The sequence below is a fragment of the Rhinoderma darwinii genome, chromosome 5 (genome assembly GCF_050947455.1).
Source record: "Rhinoderma darwinii isolate aRhiDar2 chromosome 5, aRhiDar2.hap1, whole genome shotgun sequence".
NCBI lineage: Eukaryota > Metazoa > Chordata > Amphibia > Anura > Rhinodermatidae > Rhinoderma > Rhinoderma darwinii.
Window position 1 is genome coordinate 301,734,819 of NC_134691.1, and position 22,680 is coordinate 301,757,498.

The 22,680-nt window shown below is 42.2% G+C and overlaps 1 protein-coding gene across 8 annotated transcripts in view; it reads right to left on the reverse strand.

Moving 5' to 3' along the window:
* KMT2C (lysine methyltransferase 2C) overlaps positions 1-22,680 on the reverse strand; it is a 219,778-nt gene that overhangs the window by 157,212 nt on the left and 39,886 nt on the right. For all 8 annotated transcript variants that reach the window (XM_075827356.1, XM_075827361.1, XM_075827357.1 and 5 more), the window contains exon 2: positions 32-120. In XM_075827356.1, coding sequence (XP_075683471.1) covers positions 32-120 — 89 coding nt within the window. The remainder of the gene's footprint in view (positions 1-31; positions 121-22,680) is intronic.

The following is a 22,680-nucleotide window of genomic DNA, read 5'->3' on the forward strand; positions in this document are numbered from 1 at the left end:
ATCATCATCTACATAATGCTGGGCAACTGACCTGTGTCGGCAGAGTTTTCCGGTTCTGCTGCCTCCAGTCCATCCATACTATCTTCATCCTCCAAAGCAGCCTTTGCTCTACTCCGAGGCCTAGAAATAAAAATAAATCATCAATGAAACATGTGCAGAGACTCAATTCTGCAAGAGATCTGAGAAGTTTATAGTGTTTCAGTGTCTATGTTTAGCTTCCCAAAAGGTGCAACATTTTGTGCCGATTAATTTCTTAAAGGAGATTTCCAGGATTAGAAAAACATGGCTGCTTTCCTCCAAAAACAGCACCACACCTGTCCATATTTACTTCAATGGAGCTGAGCTGCATTACCAGACAGCCATGATTTTCTAATCCTAGATAACCCCTTAATAGCAGTCAGAAATCCGTGTTGTTTTTTTTTAATACAACTCCAAATCCCTCGTATAGCCATATTGTCAAATATTAAATTTCTGCCACCACTAGGGGGAGTTAAGGAGTGTACTGCATACTGTTTAAACATCAAACTCAATAGTATGTTGTAAGCTCCTTATCCCCCCCCCCCCCCTAGTGGGATCTCAAAGTTCTGCCTTTTGACGGTTTGTAAAGGGATCAATAACCTCTACACATGATAGAGCAGTGTTCAAATCATCATATGTTTAATCAAATACATGGAAACCATGGTGGTCGGCATTCTGGCTTCAGACCGGTTTATGATAACAATTAGTAACACAATCTGTAAGAGATTACAGGGCAAGATGGAGCCAGGTCCTACTAATCAATCCTGCAAGCATTGACCCACTTTCCATTATCTTTTAACACCCATTATCACCTTCACAGCATAAATTCTTAGTAACAAAACCATAATATAGTTGCCAGCAATAACATGAGTTAATTATCGTGAAACGCTCTACATATATCAGCTATTTATATCTATAAGTGCCGTGTTTCAATTGTATCATAAAATAGATCCTAAGGACAAGTCAACGATCTACGCCTTCCATTTAACCTCAAAAGGTGTTTGCTGGGGCTGAAATCAGGGATTAATGTAGGCAAGTCCAGTTCTTCCATATCAAAGTCGGAGACACTCAAACTGGTACCACAAAGTTGGAACACCTCATTCCCTAGAAGTCGTTATATACGTATTTAAAGGGGTCTTCCCAAAATCATAAATTATCACTTTTCCACGGGATAAGTGATGATTTTCTGATCACTGGGGGCCACGCTGCTGGGACCCCTAGCAATCGTGAGAAGGGGGATCCCGAATTCCGTTTCTCCACACTGTCCGACAACAGTCAGGAGAGCATGGAATGGAGCAGCAGTCGATCATGTGCGCTGCCGCTCCATTCACTATCTATGAGAATGACGGAAACAGCCTAGCACCGAACTCTGCGGTGTCAGTCATTCCCGTAGACATTGAATGGTGCGGCAGCGCGCTTGATCGGCCGCTGCTCCATTCACTGTCCTCCTCACTGCGATCGTTCTCACGATCCCTGAGGGTCCCCAGTGATCAGAATATTCTCACCTATCCTGTGGATAGGTGATAGTTTGAGATTTTGGGGAAACCCCTTTAAATTTATTAGGACCAATGGGCTCAGAGCCAAATCGTGAGTAAGGCTGCACACATACTTGTATTAGGGTTTTCTTAATTGCTAAAAGTAGGATCCAAACTATCAGGAGAGAAGGAAAACAATCTTAGAGTAAGTTTTTGGGATCGATTCCATCTCCCCCTGAAATGGGTTCTGACAATTTTTGGCAGGGAGGACAGAACTCCTAAACGCAAGTGTAAATGCAGGCTAGTAGTCACAGACCATTACTTCACATCTACACAACTTTAACCCCTTCCCGCTCCTTGACGTACTATTACGTCATGGCAGCTGTATCGTTCGCGCTCCATGACGTAATAGTACGTCACGGGAGTAACGGCCGTTTCGGCCGTCCTCCCGACACATACACGAGATGTGACAGCTGCTGTCTTGTTCAGCAGCTGTCACAGCTCCTACAGCGGGGACCGATCGCTGTGTCCCCGCTGATTAACCCCTTAAAAGCCGCGTTCTATAGAGATCGCGGCTTTTTAGGGGTTAAGCTACCATCGCCGGCCTGCTACGCGATAGCGGCCGGCGATGGTGACTATGGCAACCGGACACCAAACAATGGCGTCCGGCTATGCCATAGACGGAAGCCTAGTGGGTCCTGACAACGTCAGGACCCACTATGCTTGCTGTCAGTGAGTAGCTGACAGTTCTAATACACTGCACTACGCATGTAGTGCAGTGTATTAGAATAGCGATCAGGGCCTCCTGCCCTCAAGTCCCCTAGTGGGACAAAGTAATACAGCAAAAAAAAAGTTAAAAAAAGATGTGTAAAAATAAGAAAATAAAAGATTTAAAAGTAATAAAAGTAAAAGTCCCTCTTTTTCCCTTATCAGTCATTTATTATTAATAAAAATATATAAACAAACACATAAACTATACATAATTGGTATCGCCGCGTCCGTAACGGCCTGAACTACAAAACTATTTCGTTATTTATCCCGCACGATGAACGCCGTAAAAGAAAATAATAATAAACCGTACCACAATCACAATTGTTTGGTCACTTCACCTCTCAAAAAATGGAATAAAAAGAGATCAAAAAGTCGCATGTACCTAAAAATGGTAATGATTGAAACTACAGTTCGTTATGCAAAAAATAAGTCCTCGCACTGCTTGATTGATTGAAAAATAAAAAAGTTCTGGCGCTTAGAAGAAGGTAACACAAAAAGTGAATGATTGTTTACAAAACGTATTTTATTGTGCAAACGCCGTAAGACATAAAAAAAAACTATAAACATCTGGTATCGCCGTAATCGTATCGCCCCGCAGAATAAAGTGAATATTTTATTTATAGCGCACGGTGAACGCTGTAAAAAAAAAAGAATAAAAAAACAATAGTAGAATTGCTCTTTTTTAGTCACCACGCCACCTAAAAATAGAATAAAAACTGATCAAAAAGCTGCATGCACCCCAAGAAAAACTACAATGGATTCCTCAAGGGGTCTAGTTTCAAAATGGGGTCACTTTTGGGGGGTTCCCAATGTTTTGGCACCACAAGACCTCTTCAAACCGGACATGGTGCCTAATAAAAAAGAGGCCTCAAAATCCACTAGGTGCGCCTTTGCTTCGGAGGCCGGGGCTTCAGTCCATTACCGCACTAGGGCCACATGTGGGATATTTCTCAAAACTGCAGAATCTGGGCAATACGTATTAAGTTGCGTTTCTCTGATAAATCCTTTTGTGTTATAAAAAAAATGGTATAAAGAGGATTTTCTGACAAAAAAAAAAATGTAAATTTCACCTCTACTTTGCTCTAAATTTCTGTGAAACACCTAAAGGGTTCATAAACTTTCTAAATGCTGTTGTGAATACTTTGAGGGGTCTAGTTTCTAAAATGGGGTATTTGATAGGGGTTTCTAATATATGGGCCCCTCAAAGCAACTTCAGATCTGAACTGGAACCTAAAAAAAGAAATAAATGAGGCAATACTTTGCTTCTTACATTATACTGATAATGAGCCGTGCCCACCCCGAGATGACCCCAGTTTTGACCGTTTGGATAAACGGAGACCCCTATTAGACCGTTCCAGTGCCCGGTTTTCCCAGCATACACCCCGAGAAGTGTATTTCTATTGATGAGTCCCTGGTACATTTTAAAGGGAGGGTTCAATTCCGCGAGTACCTGCCGGGTAAGAGGGCAAGGTATGGCGTGAAGATGTATAAGCTGCGAGAGTGCATCAGGGTATACCTACAGGTTTAGGATATATGAAGGAAAGGCCACCCCCAAACCAGACTGCATCCTGGACTACAATAGGTACATGGGAGGGATGGACTTGTAAGATCAAGTCCTGAAGCCCTACAGCGCCATGCGTTGTGGTATAAGAAGCTGGCCATGCACATCATACAGATGGCTTTGTACAATGCGTACGTGCTACGTCGATGTGCAGGCCAGACGGGAACTTTCCTGGAATTTCAAGAGGTGATTATCAATAACCTAATCTTTAGGGACCAAGAAGGGGGGGGCACCCAGTACTTCTGGAAGCGGGGCCACACGCATCGTACCAGGGCGGCAACACTTTCCAGGGGAAGTTCCCCAAACTGGCAAGAAGGGAAAAAGTCAAAAGAGGTGCAAAGTCTGCTATAAGAGGGCGATAAGGAATGACAAAATATATCAATGTGACACGTGTCCCGAATAACCAGAGCTCTGTATGAAAGAGTGTTTTAAAATTGATCATACATCCCTTGGTTTATAATTTACTCCAATTTTACTTACCCTGATGCACTCCGCACAGCTTATCCCCCCTCGTCTTTCCCCTCTGAGCCCTGCTGTGTGCCCAGGCAGCTGATAACAGCCACATGTAGGGTATTGCCATACCCGGGAGAACCCACATTACAGTTTATGGGGTGTAGGTCTCCGGTCAAAATGCTCACTACACCTCTAGATGAATGCCTTAAGGGTGTAGTTTTTAAAACGGGGTCACTTCTTGCGGGTTTCAACTGTACTGGTACCTCAGGTGCTTCTGCATACATGACTTCGCACTAGAAAATCCCCAGTAGGCCAAATGGTGGTCCTTTCCTTCGGAGCCCTCCCATGGGCCCAAACGGCAGTTTATCACAACAAATGGGGTATTGCGGCCCTCAGAACAAATTGCGCAACAGAATGGGGTATTTTATTTCTTGTGAAAATAAGAAATTTTCAGCCAAAACTACATATTATTTGAAAAAAATAATTTTGTTTTCATTCCCAGCCCAATTCAAATTAGTTCTGTGAAAAAACTATGGGGTCAAAATAGTCACAACACCCATAAATGAATTCCTTGAGGGGTGTAGTTTCCAAAATGGGGTCATTTGTGATTGGTTTCTATTGCTTTGATAGCTCTGGGGCTCTGCAAATGCGACATGGCACCCGAAAACCAATCCAGCAAAATTTGGACTCCAAAGAACACACAGCGCTCCTTTCCTTCTGAGCCCTCCCATGGGCCCAAACGGCAGTTTATTGCCACAAATGGGGTATTGCCGCACTCAGGACAAATTGGGCAACAAAATGGAGTATTTTATTTCTTGTGAAAATAAGAATTTTTGAGCTAAAATGACATATTATTGGAAAAAATATATTTTTTTTTAATTCCCAGCCCAATTCAAATAAGTTCTGTGAAGAAACTATGGGGTCTAAATGGTCACATTACCCATAAATGAATTCCTTGAGGGGTGTAGTTTCCAAAATGGGGTCACTTCTGGTGGGTTTCCATTGCTTTGATACCTCTGGGGCTCTGCAAATGCGACATGGCACCCGAAAACCAATCCAGCAAAATCTGGACTCCAAAAAACACACAGCGCTCCTTCCCTTCTGAGGCCTCCCATGGGCCCAAACGGCAGTTTATTGCCACAAATGGGGTATTGCTGCACTCAGGAGAAATTGGGCAACAAAATTGAGCATTTTGTTCCCTGTGAAAATAAGAAATTTTGATAAAAAATTACATCTTATTGGAAAAAATGTCATTTTTTTAATGTCACAGCCCAATTGAAATAGGTGCTGTGAAAAAACTGTGTGCTCAAAATGCTAACAACAACCATGAATGAATTCCTTGAGGGGTGTAGTTTCCAAAATGGGGTCACTTTTGGTGGGTTTCCATTGCTTTGATACCCCTGAGGCTCTGCAAATGCGACATGGCACCCGAAAACCAATCCAGCAAAATCTGGACTCCAACAAACATATAGCGCTCCTTTCCTTCTGAGCCCTCCCATGGGCCCAAACGGCAGTTTATCACCACAAATGGGGTATTGCCACACTAAGGACAAATTGGGCAACCAAATGGGGTATTTTGTTCCCTGTGAAAATAAGAAATTTTGATCACAAATGACATTTTATTGGAAAAAATGACATTTTTTTCATTTCACAGCCCAATTCAAATACGTGCTGTGAAAAAACTGTGCGGTCAAAATGGTAACAACAACCATAAATGAATTCCTTGAGGGGTGTAGTTTCCAAAATGGGGTCACTATTGGGGGATTCCTACTGTTTTGGCACCTCAACACCTCTTCAAACCTGGCATGCTGCCTAAAATATATTCTAATAAAAAAGAGGACTCAAAATGCAATAGGTGCTTCTTTGCTTCTAGGGCTTGTGTTTTAGTCCACGAGCGCAGTAGGGCCACATGTGGGACATTTCTAAAAACTGCAGAATCTGGACAATACATATTTAGTAGTGTTTCTCTGGTAAAACCTTCTGTGTTACAGAAAAAAAAATGAATAAAATTGAAATTCCGCAAGAAAAAAGAAATTTGCAAAGTTCACCTCCACTTTGCTTTAATTCCTGTGAAATGCCTGAAGGGTTAAAAAACTTTCTAAATGCTGTTTTGAATACTTTGAGGGGTCTAGTTTTTAAAATGGGGTGTTTTATCAGGGTTTTCTAATACATAGGCCGCTCAAAGCCACTTCAGAACTGAAGAGGTACCTTAAATAAAAGGCATTTGACATTTTCTTAAAAATATGAGAAATTGCTGTTTATGTTCTAAGCCTTGTAACATCCAAGAAAAATAAAAGAATGTTCAAAAAACGATGCCAATCTAAAGTAGACATATGGGAAATGTGAACTAGTGACTAGTGTGGGTGGTATAACCGTCTGTTTTACAAGCAGATGCATTTAAATTCTGAAAAATGCAATTTTTTCAAAATTTTCTCTAAATTGTGCAATTTTTCACCAATAAACACTGAATATATCGACCAAATTTTACCACGAACATGAAGCCCAATGTGTCACGAGAAAACAATCTCAGAATCGCTTGGGTAGGTTTAAGCATTCCCACGTTATTACCACATAAAATGAAATATGTCAGATTTGAAAAATGGGCTCTGAGCCTTAAGGCCAAAACAAGGCTGCGTCCTTAAGGGGTTAAAGGAACAACTACGAATACAGGACCCGTGGCAGCCGACAAAACTAGATAGTGAGGTGCGATTCATTACAACAAAGAACATTTCCACGGCTCCAGAGTGCAACAGTGGTGTGCTTTACAGCACTCCGGAGGATGCTTGGTTTTGCACCTGGTGATCTCTGTGCAGCTGCCCGGCCATGGAAATCCAATCCACGAAGCTCCTGGCAAACAGTTCCTCTTCTGACACATTACCTTTAGAGACAGCTTGATACTCGGTAGTGTTAGCACTGAATCGCTATGCTCCGCAGTACTCCAGTCCCATCCTGTGAGCTTGTGGCCTATTGGATTGAAGGTAAGCAGTTGTTGCTTGCACTACTGCTGCTTGCCTATGGAGATCGCATGGCCGTATGAGTATGAATTAAGAATGTCATTTTTGTACATTTGTAAATCATACCATATAGTTCAGTTGTTATTGTTACTATTGAGTTCTTCTATCTAAAGTTCTAATGACTGAAAATACAATACATTTATTTGACCTAGTTTAGAGGTACTTCACAAATGTTAGGAAGCTGCAGAATCATCATTTTCTTATAGATAATATAAGCAGTAGGAGCTATAAGACAATAGAGGAGAAGCAGGGATATTGCACAGCAGAGTACAGACTGGTTTCCAAATGTCCCTTTTACTGACAACAGGCTGCAACGACAGACAATTTATATAATGCAGACAAACTTAGGGAAGCCATGAAAATGTAGAATGTCCAGTACACTATAAGAACCGTCAGTCTGCTGGAGTGCCAGTGGCTCCCGCGTGCCTCTGACACACAGGATAACCCTAATACCGATCACATCTAATTTCATTACCTTAGATGTGATTGGTATTGGAGTTATCTTGTGTGTTAAAGGCACGCGGGAGCCGCTGTCGGCCGAGTCGTCGGTCCAGCAGACTGACGGATTCAGCTTACAGCAGCTTCTATGTATAGTGCACACAGAAGCGGTGTCGCAAAAATCAAATAAAATAAGTCAATTCGTAAAAAGATTAAAAGGCGCCAAATACATGCATTAAAAAAAATATATACATAAATAAAAAAATGTTAGCCTTTAACCCCTTGGAGACCGTTAATTTTGGCCTTGTGGACACAGATTTTAAAAAAGGGTCTGACATCTCAAGTTATGTGATAACTTGTGAATGCTTTTACCTATCCAAGCGATTCTGATGTGTCTCGTGACACATTGTTCTTTACATTAGTGTCGATACATTCAATTTTTATTTGTGAATAACGCCAAAATTGAGAAAATTTGGAAAAACTAGTCGTTTTCTAAATTTAAATGTATCTGCTTGTAAAATAGATAGTAATACCACACAAAATAGTTACTAATTCACATTTCCCATATGTCTACTTTATGTCGGCATAATTTTTTTGAACGTCCTTTTATTTTTCTAGGACGTTACAAAACTTAGAACTTTAGCAGCATCTTCTCACATTTAGGGTCAGTGAACACGTTGCATAAATACTGTGGTTTTTAGGCAATGGAATTTATTGCAGCAATGTGGATGAGATAAAACAAACCACGCTGCGTAAATATTGGGCTGCTCAGAAATTGACCTGCGGTGCAGAATTTTATTCCGCAGCATGTCAATTGCCTTTGCGGAAACGCTGCTTATTTGTTGCGGGTTTTACCCATTGAATTCAATGGGGAGGTAAATCCTGCAACAAATATTAGTTGCGTTTTTTGCAGCGGGTTTGCAGCGATTCCGCTGCAAAAAACGCAACTCAGAGAAAAAAATAAATAAAATCATCAACTTACCCAGAAGTCTTTTTCTTCCTCCAGGCCAGCCTCCTAGGATGATGTTTCATCCCATGCATACATTGAATCATCATCCCAGGAGGCTGGCCTGGTTGACGTCAGAGGGCCGGCCTCCTGGGATGACGCTTCATCCCATGTGACCGCCGCTGCAGCCAATCACAGGCTGCAGCGGTCTCCTGGGATGAGACATCATCCCAGGAGGCCTGCCTGCTTAGTGCTGCAGTTTTCCGCAGCGGAAAAACTGAACCACAGTTTGGTGCGCTTTTTCACCAGGAATTCACTGCAGCGCACAGGGTGGACACGCTGCGTGCTTTTACACAGCGTATCCGTCCCATGTGAAGTCAGCCTTACAAAGAAGATTTTCAAGACCTAATTTTTTTTAGGGACCAGTTAAGTTTTGAAGTGGCTTTCAGGTGCCTAGATATTAGAAAGACGCTATAAATCACCCCATTTTAAAAACTGCACCCCTCAAATTGGGGTAAAATGTACAGATGTCAGTAGGTTTTACCAGAGAAACATAACTATTTATTGCCCTGATTCTGCAGTTTAAAAATATTCCACGTGGCCTCAGTGTGCTCTCTCGATTAGAGCAACACCTGATAAGTGGTCATAAACTGCTGTTTGGACGCACGGCAGGGCTCAGAAGGGAAAGAGCACCATTTTGAATTTGGTTGGTAGATGGAATGGTTTGCAGAGGCCATGTAGCTCCTACGGTACCAGTACAGTGGAAACCCCCGAGAAGCGACCCCATTTTGGAAACTACACCCCTCAAGGCATTTATTATTTGCCTGGACATATGACAGGGCTCAGGACTAAAAGAGCACCTTCCGCATTTAAGGCCTATTTTGGCGATTTTTGGAACATTGGCCCACAACCGCAGGGCTCTGAGGTCAAATAGTAAAACAAACCCCCAAGAAGTGACCCTCATTTTGGAAACTACACCCCTCAAGGCATTTATTAAGGGGTGTAGTGCGCATTTTGATCCCACTGGTGATTTTTTATTAGAAAGCAATGCGCAGCGGTTAGTGCAAAGTAAAAGTTAACATTTTCCACTGATATGGCATTTTAGTGCACAATATGTTCTGCCCAGTTTGTGCCACTGAAGACAAATACCTCACTGTTACGCGGGTTCTACTGGGTGTGGGAATGCCACATGTGTGGACGTAAACTAATGTTTGGGCACGCTGTAGTGCTCAGAATGGGGAGCACCATTAGGAGCGCAGATTTTGCTTGGTAGTAGTTTTGTTTGGGGATTTTATTGCCGTTTCAGTTTATAATGTGGGGGCATATGTAAGCTGTGCAGTTCTAGAACATCAGGGCATAATAATGCGGTAAATAAATAATCCATAGAGGTGTTGTGCGTCGCACTGATAAATGGTGCCAAAACGTATCTTTTACGTCGCCATATTCCGAGAGCCAGAACTTTATTTTTTTTCGTTTTCATTGGTACCATTTTGGGCTACTTGCAACTTTTTGATCATTTATTATTCTATTGTTTGGAAAGCAAAGTGACCAAAAACCAGCAATTCTGACATTGTTTTAAATTTATTATTTTTTTTATTTACAGAGTTTACCGTGCACTATAAATCACATTAACTTTAGTCTGCCGGTCGATAAGATTACAGCGATACCAAATTTATATCGTTTTTTTTTTTTTAAGTTTTACAGTTTTTGCACAATAAAATCACTTATTTAAAAAAAAAAAAATAAATAAAAAAAAATAAAATCATTATTAATTTTTGTTTTGCCATATTCTAAGAGCCATAACTTTTTTATTATTGCGTTAAAGTGTGAGGGTTTGTTTTTTGTGGTACGGGCAGTATGTTATTTGTACCATTTTGGGGTACAGGTGGCTTTTGGATCACTATTTATTTCATTTTTTGGGAGGGAAGGAGACCAAAAAAACAGCGATACTGGCATTGTTTTTTATCTATTTTTTTACGGTGGTGTTCACCATGCGGGAAAAATATGATCGTTTTGTAGATTAGGTCATTATGGTCGCGGCGATACCAGATGTGTACTTTATTTTTTCCTATAATAAATGATTTATGGGAAAAAGGTCGAATGCGTGTTGATTTTTAACTTGAAACTTATTTTTCCACAACATTTTAACTTGTCCTACTAGGGGACTTGAAGGCCAGCACCTCTGATCGTAAAACAAATACATAACTCTACCTACACAGTGGAGTGTATATTAGAGCCGTCAGTAATACACTGACAGGAAGTCTATTAGGTCCCGCCTCTGGCAGAGGCTAATAGGCTTCCACACTTGGCAGACCAGGAGGCCATTGTTAGGCCTCCAGTTGCCTAGCAACCCCACACGATCGCAAGGGGCTGATCGTCTACAAAGTAAAAGATACCGCTATCGCTTTTGACCGTGGCATCTAAGGGGATAATCAGCAGGATCAGAGGCTTGCTCTGTTCCGGGCCATTACAGCAGGGTGTCAGTTATAATATACAGCTCACACCTGGCAGTGATGGCGCAGGCTCAGCTTCTGAGCCCACGCTATCCCAACGTACAGTTGCATTGAGTTGCATGGACGCAACTGTACATGGATTTGCGTCAAGATCTTAAAGGCTATATAAATCTTTAATTGGAGATATATATATATATACACATGTTCAGTCAGTGTGATTAGTGCAACTTTATAAAAATTTATTTTTATTTTTTGAGATACAGTATAATTTGCTGAATCGTGTATCCATCAGGTCAGCGGGACTGTCTGGTTCAGTGAAAGCGGGTCAAGCTGTATCTCAAAAAGTAAAAAAGAATAAAAACTATTTATAAAGTTGCACTAAATCACACTGGCTGACCTTTTTATATTCATTTAAAAAGGTTTACATACCCTTTAAGGATGGACATCAGTTGAAAACGTGGACAGCGTGATGCCCAATTCCTTTTCTCAAGCTAGAATAGTTGATCGGCGCTCGTTTATTCCTTTCAGAAGAAGCTATGTACGGGGACGAGCGCTTGTTACTTCGATTGCCCGTCCCCATGCATTTCCATCATGTCAGCAGCACGTCTCTGTTTACACAGAGATGTGCTGCCAACGACGATATTTTGTGCTGCATAAAATCAGCTGAAGAACAAGCGATTGCTTGCTCATCGGCTGACCGTTAGGCCTAATTCACACGACCGTGTTCGGTCTGTGATATACGGACCGCATGTCGGCCGCATTTCCCGGACGGAACAGTGCAGGGAGCCGGGCTCCTAGCGTCATAGTTATGTAGGACGCTAGGTTTTCCCGTAGTGAGGAAGGACTCCAGGCTTCGTACATAACTATGACGCTGCTAGCGTTCCTCCCTGCACTGTGTTTGGTCTGGGAAATACTGCTGACATACGGTCCATATGGATCGAACACGCTCGTGCGTGGGAGGCCTACTCTGTTTACACAGGGCAATGATCGGGAACGCTCGATTGCCCGATCAGTGACCTGTGTAAAAGGGCATAAAGTTCACACTCGTGTTGTATAATCAGTTACTCTGTTTGGTTTTAGATCACAATAACGGATAAAAACTGATCTGTTAAAAATCCCATTGAAATCACATTTTTTTATTTCATTTGTTTACGTCCGTTATGTTAGTCATCCATTTTTTTTTGGGTACAGGACTCAAAAAAACACAAAAAAAACAAAACATGTCTAATGGATGGAGGCAGTAAAAAAAATCTGCCTCAAAATTCCTTCAGGAATTTTGAGGCAGATTTTGAGGTGACTGCGCTTTTTTGCCGTGGCCATCGCTGCGTTTTTTGCCCGCAGCTAATGAGGACCGCGGGCAAAAAACGATGTAAAAACACTTTTCTGCCTCCCATTGATCCCAATGGGAAGCCAGAGGCGGAACAGTCAGGGAAAAATTCTGCATCTGCCTCCCATTGAAATCAAGGTGTACAGCGGGGTCGGTCACGTGACAGTCGTATCGTCAAAGACGACCGTGCAACTAGATTTCCGGTCCACCGGCAGCGCTATAAAAATCAATGAAAATCTCAGAATCAGCGCAATGGGGGACCAGAATGTATGCCAGTGAATGTATTCCCAAACTGTGGTGCGTATACTGCTAATACTTTTTGGTCCCCGCACAACCCCTTTAAGTTGTATCTATACAAAAGCAGCCAATAAGCATAAGCAGTGCTTCAGTATAAAGCACTGTGGAGCGACAGACCAGCAGTCAGGCCCTGATGAAACAGGAGGCAGATCGCAGACTCTCTAAATATTTTTTTTGTGTAGCCAGGATAACGGATCCTAGAACTTTCCTAAATAAGCAACTAAATCTCATGACAATTGGCTTGGATAGAAAAGCATTCGTTGCAATTAAGCAGCCCACTTCTCTTTAGGACCCAGCATTGCCAGATTTCTATGGAAACTCCGATCGCGTCACCAGACTTTCAACTGTGAAATCTAGGGAACATTACTCTTTGTTGAACACCACAGCCAGTAATGACTATTCTGTGTATCCCCAATATCTGCCGTTACCTTGCAAGCTTTGTCATGGACTGCGGGCTCTCTACAAGACCATAGGCATCAATCTAAATATGTAACTGGTGCTACAGATAGCCACAACATTGATGTTCATTTACACCAAGATACACTAATGATATCACGAGATGTAGTCATAGAGAGATATGCCAAGTACAAGGATTTCTTATTTACAGTATGTAACAAATCGCTTTCTTGTAGTTAAGAATTTAACCTTGGTTCACTTATTTCACATGCATTGTAGCCATTTGTAATGTCAATTATGAAAGATACCAAATATGTGCTCTTCATGCAAAGCCAAGAACGTTCTGCATCTAACTGGTCTCATGCTTCCAGCAGATGAGTAAGGACATCTCATTTGGCTCACAGAAAGAAAAAATATACAGTGAGGCTCGAGTGTAGGAAAAATTAGTTTTATTTCTATAACTACATCTGAAAAACAGAACAGACAATTTATTTGTTTTGGAGTTACCGTTCAGCAACTTTCTACTATATTGCGTCAATTCCTCACCATTTGTCATATCTTTTTGCTAATCAGTAACTGCACCATTTTGGGGGACATAGAATTTGTTGATTAACTTTAATAACTTTTTTTGGGGGAGGATAGAAAAAAAACCAGCAATTTCGTCACACTTTTGTGCATCCTAAATTTACGCCGTTTACTGTGTGGTATAAACAACACAATAAGTTTATTTAGCGAGTTGTTACGATTGCAACGATACCAGATTTACAAAGATTTTGACTACGGATTACAAAGATTTACAAAAAGAGTTTTACTACTGTTACACAGTATAAGGCCCCATGCCCACGAACTGTAATGACGGGCCCATAGACTTCTATTGGCCGCGGGTACCTTCCCATTTGCTTACGCGAAGTTGCCCATGCCGTTGAAAAATATAGAACATGTCCTATTTCAGGCCGTAATAACGGCACGGGCAGGCCCATAGAAGTCTATGGGGCTCCCGTAATTACGGGAGTGTTGCTAGGCGACGTCAGTGGATAGTCACTGTCCAGGGTGCTGAAAGAGTTAACTGATCGGCAGTAACTCTCAGCACCCGGAACAGTGACTACCGCTGGAGTGAATAGTATTAATAGTTAACTTACCAAGAACTCTCGGCTTCTTCCTCCAGTCCGGCCTCCCAGGATGACCTTTCATCCCATGTGACCGCTGCAGCTAATCACAGGCTGCAGCGGTCACATGGACTGCCGCGTCATTCAGGGAGGTCGGACTGTTTGTCAAAAGAGGGACGCGTCACCAAGACAACGGTACGCATGAACTTCTTTTACTTTCAATCGCTGTGGAAACTCTGCCCGAAAGGGCTGCCCCTTCCCTCTATCCAGCTCTGATGAGAGAAGGGGCTGCCGATTATTGCAGAGAAAACCGTAAATAATGGTCAAATGTGTGACAAAGGACCCGTATTTACGCGAGGAAAAAAAATACGTTCGTGTGCATGGGCCTAAAAACACTTTTTTCAAAATTTGTTTTTGTGTCTCCATATTTCAAGACCCTTAACTTTTTTATTTTTCCACCGATGCAGCTGAATAAGGTTTTGTTTTTTTTGTAGTTTTTATTGGTACCATTTTGGAGTAGATGCGACTTATATATCACTTATCACTACAGAAAACAGCAATTTTTCCATGGTTTAAATTAATTTTTTACAGCGTTTGCCGTGCGGGTTAAATAATGTAATCATTTTTTCGTTGGGATTGTTACGGACGCGGCGATACCAAATATGTGTAACTTTGCTTTTTTTTCTTGTGTTTTTAATAAGAGCCTTTTGCAAGGGGAAAAAAAGTGGGTTTTTCATTTTTTTTTATTAACCATTAAACTTTTTTTTACTTTTTTACTAGTCCCACTAGGGGATTTCACTATGCGATCGTCCGATAGCTTTTATAATACAATGTAATACTTTAGTATTGCAGTGTATTACTGCCTATCCGTTTAAAACGGTCAGGCATCTGCTAGGCCATGCCTCTGGCATGACCTAGCAGGCATAGCTAGTGGCAGAACTGGGGGCCTTTATTAGGCCCCCCGGCTGCCATAGAAGACACAGACACCCTGCAATCTTACGCAGGGTGCCGGTGGGGTGAGTGAGGGAGCTCCTTCCCTCTCTAGGAAAGCACTCCGACACGGCGCTCGCTATTGACCGCCGCATCCGAGTTAAACGGGTGAGATCGATACAGATAACGATCTCGTCAGTTAGAGCAAGGGTGCTCCCTGCTCTCAGCTACGTCTGGTAGCTGTGAACAGGGAGATTTAACGTCTCCCTGCTCTATTTATTTATTCCGATGCAGCGCCAGAAAAAGGCTACTGCATCAGAATAAAGCCCGTTAGCGGCCGCCGTAAAAACACCAATGGGCGGTCACTAATGGGATAAATGACAGGTTGATTTTATTCAGTGGGTCAGTACATTTTATTTTTATTTTTTTTAATGTTTTACTAATTTTACATACTAAAAAAAAAAAACACTTTTTGAAAAAAAAAATATATTGTTTTCTTTGTCCCCATAGTCTACAAGTCATAACTTTTTACATTTTGAATCAACTAGGCTGTGTGAGGGCTTGTTTTCTTTTTTACAGGGCTGTAGTTTTTAAAAATCGGTACCATTTTAAAGGTACATATTTTTACAATTTCATAATAGTTTTATAGTTCAGGTGGTTACGGACGCAACGCTACCAATTATGCATAGATGTTTGTTTATTTTCTCCAACATCAATAAGTTTGATTAATAAGTCATTACGAGAAAGAGCAATTTTACATTTTTTAACTCAAATTTTATTTACTTTATTTTGCAACTTTTTTTTTCATGTTTATGTTTTATGTAGTACAATGTATTATTACGGTCAGTTTTAAACACTTTCATGGCAGATCAGGGGGCCATTGCTAGGCTTCCTGGTAGTCAATGCTACCATCGGCACCCCACGGGCCTATGGGGTACAAATGGAACTTTCTTTTTCTGTCAACCACTAAGGTGCCACGTTCAGCATTAAAGAGGCTCTGTCACCAGATTTTGCAACCCCTATCTCCTATTGCAGCAGATCGGCGCTGCAATGTAGATTACAGTAACGTTTTTATTTTTTAAAAACGAGCATTTTTGGCCAAGTTATGACCATTTTTGTATTTATGCAAATGAGGCTTGCAAAAGTCCAACTGGGCGTGTTTAACCCCTTAATGACCGGGCCATTTTGCACGTTAATGACCAAGGATTATTTTTTGTTTTTTCACGGTCGCATTCCAAGAGTCGTAACTTTTTTTTGATTCCGTCGACATAGCCGTATAAGGGCTTGTTTTTTGCGGGACGAGTTGTATTTTGTAATTGTACCATTTTTAGATGCTTATAATATATTGATTAACTTTTATTAACTTTATTTTAGGAGAGAATTGAAAATAAGCAGCTATTCCAGCATTAATTTTCACGTTATAAATTTACGCCGTGTACTATGCAGCGTAAATAACATGTTCACTTTATTCTATGGGTCGGCACTATTACGGGGATACCAAATATGTATAGGTTTTATATGTTTTTCCTATGTTTGCACAATAAAAACCCTTTTAGAAAAAAATTACTTGTTTTTGCATCGCCGGATTCCAAGAGCCGTCATTTTTTTATTTTTCCGTCGATGTGGCCGTATGGGGGCTTGATTTTTGCGGGCCAATGTGTAGTTTTCATTAGTACTATTTTGGGGTACATAGGACTTATAGATTAACTTTTATTTTATTTTTTATGGGGGGAATGGGAGAAGAGAGAGAATTTTTCCGTTGTTTTTTTATTGGTCAAGTTGTTACGATCGCGGGGATACCATATATGTGTATGTGTGATTTGTTTTGACACTTTTACTGAATAAAACCACTTTTTGGGCAAAAAAAGGAGTTTTATTTGATTTTGACTGTAATTATTATTATTTTTTTCTACAAACTTTATTTAACTGATTGACATTTTTTTTTTTTTAAGTCCCATCAGGGGACTTCACTATGCGATGTGCCGATCGCATATATAATGCTTTGGTATACTTAGTATACCAAAGCATTATTGCCTGTCAGTGTAAAACTGACAGGCAATCTGTTAGGTCATGCCTCCGGCATCGCCTAACAGGCAGATGCTGAAGGCAGACCTGGGGGTCTTTGTTAGACCCCCGGCTGTCATGCAAACCCGACGGCGACCCGCGATTTGTTTGCGGGGGCGCCGATCGGGTGACAGAGGGAGCTCCCTCCCTCTGTCAAACACATTAGATGCCGCTGACACTATTGACAGCGGCATTTAATGGGTTAAACTGCCGGAATCGAAGCGCGCTTCGATTCCGGCATTTGCAGCAGGAGCCAGGCTGAGTATAACAGCCGTGCTCCTGCCGCTGATCGCGTGGGTACAGTCTCAGTACCCGCGCCATCACAGGACGGATATATCCGTCCTCCTGCGCGAACTAGCAGCTGCTGAGGACGGATATATCCGTCCTTCGGCGTTAAGGAGTTAAAGTAAAAGTCCAAGTGGGCGTGTATTATGTGCGTACATCGGGGCGTTTTTACTTCTTTTACTAGCTGGGCGTTCTGACGAGAACTATCATCCACTTCTCTTCAGAAAGCACAGCTTCTGGCAGTGCAGACACAGCGTGTTCTCGAGAGATCACGCTGTGTCGTCACTCACTTCCTGCCTCAGGTCCTGCATCGTGTCGGCCACATCGGCACCAGAGGCTACAGTTTATTCTGCAGCAGCATCGGCGTTTGCAGGTAAGTCAATGTAGCCTCTGTCGCCTGGTGCCGATGTGGCCGACACGATGCAGGACCTGGGGCAGGAAGTGAGTGACGTCACAGCGTGATCTCTCGAGAACACGCTGTGTGTCTGCACTGCCAGAAGCTGGGCGTTGTGAAGAGAAGTGGATGATACTTCTAATCAGAACGCCCAGCTAGTAAAAGTAGTAAACACGCCCCGATGTACGCACATAATACACGCCCAGTTGGACTTTTACTTTAAACACGCCCAGTTGGACTTTTGCAAGCCTCATTTGCATAAATACAAAAATGGTCATAACTTGGCCAAAAATGCTCGTTTTTTAAAAATAAAAATGTTACTGTAATCTACATTGCAGCGCCGATCTGCTGCAATAGCAGATAGGGGTTGCAAAATCTGGTGACAGAGCCTCTTTAACCACGACATCTAAGGGGTTAATCCGTACAAGGGGTCAATCCGTACAGTTACGTCAAATGTCGTTAAGGGGTTAAGATCCAGCCACATAATTCACTATAAGTGCAGAACACACCTCTGCCCAGTGCTATGACAGGTAACCACATTGTGTTGTTTTGTTGAGTTGACTCCACAGCAACTTATTTAGGCCCGCGCTGTGGTTAGGTATAGCTCGCCTCTTTACTGGTCTTGTTTCTTAGCAGGTAAACACACACACAAAAAAAAAAAAAAAGAAGAGTAAGGCTATTTTCCCACACACAGTGCAGAATTTATACTCCCCACTGAAGTCTATGGGCCAAACATGCAGAATCTTCGCCCAGAACCCACAGCATAATGGACATGCTCCGGATTTGAAAGTCGCACCAGAGAACTTTCGGCACAACTTTTCTGCGTTTTTTTTTCCCTGCAGCGTGGGCATGAGATTTTCTAAATCTCATTCACTTTGCGGCTACTGTAAATACTGAGGAATTTCCGCACAGAATTCCCTTGTGGAAATTCTGAATCATTTACGCTATGTGGGAACCCAGCCTATGGGTGCCTGAACTTTACCTACTAAAATGTATACTTTAAAAGTACACATACAAGCGCTAGCATGCCAACATGGGGAGAGCTTTCTAGGTTTGTTCCCATAAAACATCAGTAAGGCTCCGTTCACATCTGCGTCAGGGCTCCGTTCTGGCGTTTCGTCTGAGCTTTCCGTCAGAACGGAACCCTGGACTGAAAAACGGAAACCATGGGTTTCTGTTTGCAACACCATTGATTTCAATGGTGACAGACCCGGTGCAATGGTTCCGTCGTTTTGACGGAATCAATACCGTAACCTATGGTTTACGTTTATTTCAGTCAGGGATCCGTTCTGACGGAAAGCTCAGATGGAACGCCAGAACGGAGCCCTGATGCAGATGTGAACGAAACCTAAGTGAGAATATTGATATTTAAAATACATAAAACATACTTTAAACGAATAATCTTCCCCATCCATTTGTATCTGTTACATTTTATGCATTATTTTAGAAGAATTGGCACTTGTGGCGGAGAACACTACATGGAAATAATGTGACAGAATGGTCTGTGTTTAGATTTCAGAGTAGTGCATTCCTTTTTCCCATAAAATAGTGCCTTGCTTTTTCTCCATCCACATGTTAGGGCACAGATAGGGAAGCAGAAATAGAAAGCACTTTCTCTTAAAAAAGTGGGCACAGATTATAGTATAGTTATCCAGTCTCCCTGTAAGTGGTATAGGCACAGATAGTATAGTTATCCCGTCTCCCTGTAAGTAGTATAAGGCAGATAGTATAGTTCCCCAGTCTCTCTGTAAGTGGTATAGGCATATAGTATAGTTATCCTGTCTCCCTGTAAGTAGTATAGATACAGATAGTATAGTTATCCCGTCTCCGTGTAAGTAGTATAGGTACAGATAGTATAGTTATCCCGTCTCCCTGTAAGTAGTATAGCTACAGATAGTATAGCTTCCCAGTCTCCCTGTAGGTGGTATAGGCACAGATAGTATAGTTATCCCGTCTCCCTGTAAGTAGTATAGGTACAGATAGTATAGTTATTCCGTCTCCCTGTAAATGGTATAGGTACAGATAGTATAGTTATCCCGTCTCCCTGTAAGTAGTATAGGCACAGATAGTATAGTTATCCTGTCTCCCTGTAAGTAGTATAGATACAGATCGTATAGTTATCCCGTCTCCGTGTAAGTAGTATAGGTACAGATAGTATAGTTATCCCGTCTCCCTGTAAGTAGTATAGCTACAGATAGTATAGCTTCCCAGTCTCCCTGTAAGTGGTATAGGCACAGATAGTATAGTTATCCCGTCTCCCTGTAAGTGGTATAGGTACAAATAGTATAGTTATCCCGTCTCCCTGTAAGTAGTATAGGTACAGATAGTATAGTTATTCCGTCTCCCTGTAAATGGTATAGGTACAGATAGTATAGTTATCCCGTCTCCCTGTAAGTAGTATAGGCACAGATAGTATAGTTATCCCGTCTCCCTGTAAGTAGTATAGGCACAGATAGTATAGTTATCCCGTCTCCCTGTAAGTAGTATAGGCACAGATAGTATAGTTATCCCGTCTCCCTGTAAGTGGTATAGGCACAGATAGTATAGTGTTCCTGCCTCCCTGTAAGTAGTATAGGCACAGATAGTATAGTTATCCCGTCTCCCTGTAAGTAGTATAGGCACAGATAGTATAGCTTCCCAGTCTCCCTGTAAGTGGTATAGGCACAGATAGTATAGTTATCCCGTCTCCCTGTAAGTAGTATAGGTACAGATAGTATAGTTATGCAGTCTACCTGTAAGTGGTATAGAGACAGATAGTATAGTTATTCTGCAGAAACTGAAGAATTTGATCCAGCGCTGTTTCGTTAAAAGGAAGTAATATTCCAACTTTATTTCAGACAAAAGTAAAATCCACTAGGAGTAAGGGTGGTTGTCTCAGCAGTAAGCCTACGCGTTTCCGACAGATCACCGGTCCTTAGTCATGGCACAATGTGTCTGAAATAAAGTTGGAATATTACTTCCTTTTAACAAAAGGAATGTCCAAATCTGGACATACATACTGGTGAGCTGGAGGTATCCTCCTATATTTTATTATAGTTAGGCCTCATGCACACGACCGTATTTTTTCCCACCCGTAAATACTGGCGTAAATACGGGTCCGGTGTCACACGTATTCGACCCGTTTTGCACCAGTATTTACGGACCCGTGTCCGTAAATATGGGTCCGGTGTCACCCGTATTCCACCCGTATTTACGGGCACGTTTTTGGCGGCAAAATAGCACTGCACTAATCGGCAGCCCCTTCTCTCTATCAGTGCAGGATAGATAGAAGGGACAGCCCTTTCTGTAATAAAAGTTAAAGAAATTCATACTTACCCGGCCGTTGTCTTGGTGACGCGTCCCTCTCTTCACATCCAGCCTGACATCCCTGGATGACGCGGCAGTCCATGTGACCGCTGCAGCCTGTGATTGACCTGTGATTGGCTGCAGTGGTCACATGGGCTGAAACGTCATCCAGGGACGGCCAGGACGTCGGGCCGGATGTCGAGAGGGACGCGTCACCAAGGCAACGGCCGGGAGACCGGACTGGAGTAAGCAGGAAGTTGTCGGTAAGTATGAACGTCTTTTATTTTTATTTTTTACAGGTTGCTCTTTATTCTGATCGGTAGTCACTGTCCAGGGTGCTGAAACAGTTACTGCCGATCAGTTAACTCTTTCAGCTCCCTGGACAGTGACTATTTACTGACGTCTCTTAGCAACACTGCCGTAATGACGGGTGCACACATGTAGCCACCCGTCATTACGGGAGCTCAATAGACTTCTATGGACTGTCCGTGCCGTTATTACGGCCTGAAATAGGACATGTTCTATCTTTTTAAACGCACGGGCACATTCCCGTAAGAAAACGGGAAGGTACCCGTGGCCAATAGAAGTCTATGAGCCCGTTATTACGGGTCGTAATTACGACCCGTAATAACGGGAGTTTTTACGGTCGTGTGCATGAGGCCTCAGTCTGTCTCCCTGTAAGGTTGAGTTCTCATATCAGTTGCATTTGGCCAGTTGTTTTAGCCAGATACAACTTATGAAATATTGGGCATCAGTCCGCCATCCTAACCTAAACTATAGTCTGAGAGGAAAACGCCGCACTCCACACTTTTCTGTGCGGCGAAGGTAGACATCCGGCATTAAAACAGATGCAATTAATGCCAAAAGTCCTTCTTTAGGAAAGCACAGGATCAGTTTCCCTCCGGGATTTGTGTTCTACGCTGGAGGGAAACTACACCGAATCTATGGGAACCTGGGCTAAATGGCATAGGCACAGGGTGTTACTCATTGTAAATGACGTAAGCACAAATAGTATGGTATAGGCATAGATAGTATTGTTTCTCTGCCTTCCTGTAAGTGGTAGAAGCCCAGATAGTACTGCATTTGTTTCTCCCTGTAAGGCTTTGTTCACATCTGCGTTGGGACTCCATTCATGGGTTCCATCGGACCTTTCCGTCAGAGGAACCCATGAACAGAAACCAAACTGAAACAAACGGTTTTTATTTGCATCACTATTGATTTCAAATGGTTACCATTTGCCACGGTTGTGTAAGGGTTCCGTCTGTTTCGTCGTTTTGACGGAATGAATAGCGCAGTCGACTACAGTATCGATCCGGTCAAAACGACAGAATCCTTAAACAACGGTAACAAACTGAAACCATTTGCAAACGGAAACCGACGGAACACCTGAACGGAGTCTCAACGCAGAGGTGAACGAAGCCTCTGTAAATGTAGGCAATGATAGTGCAGTCTCCTTGCCTGGTGTCT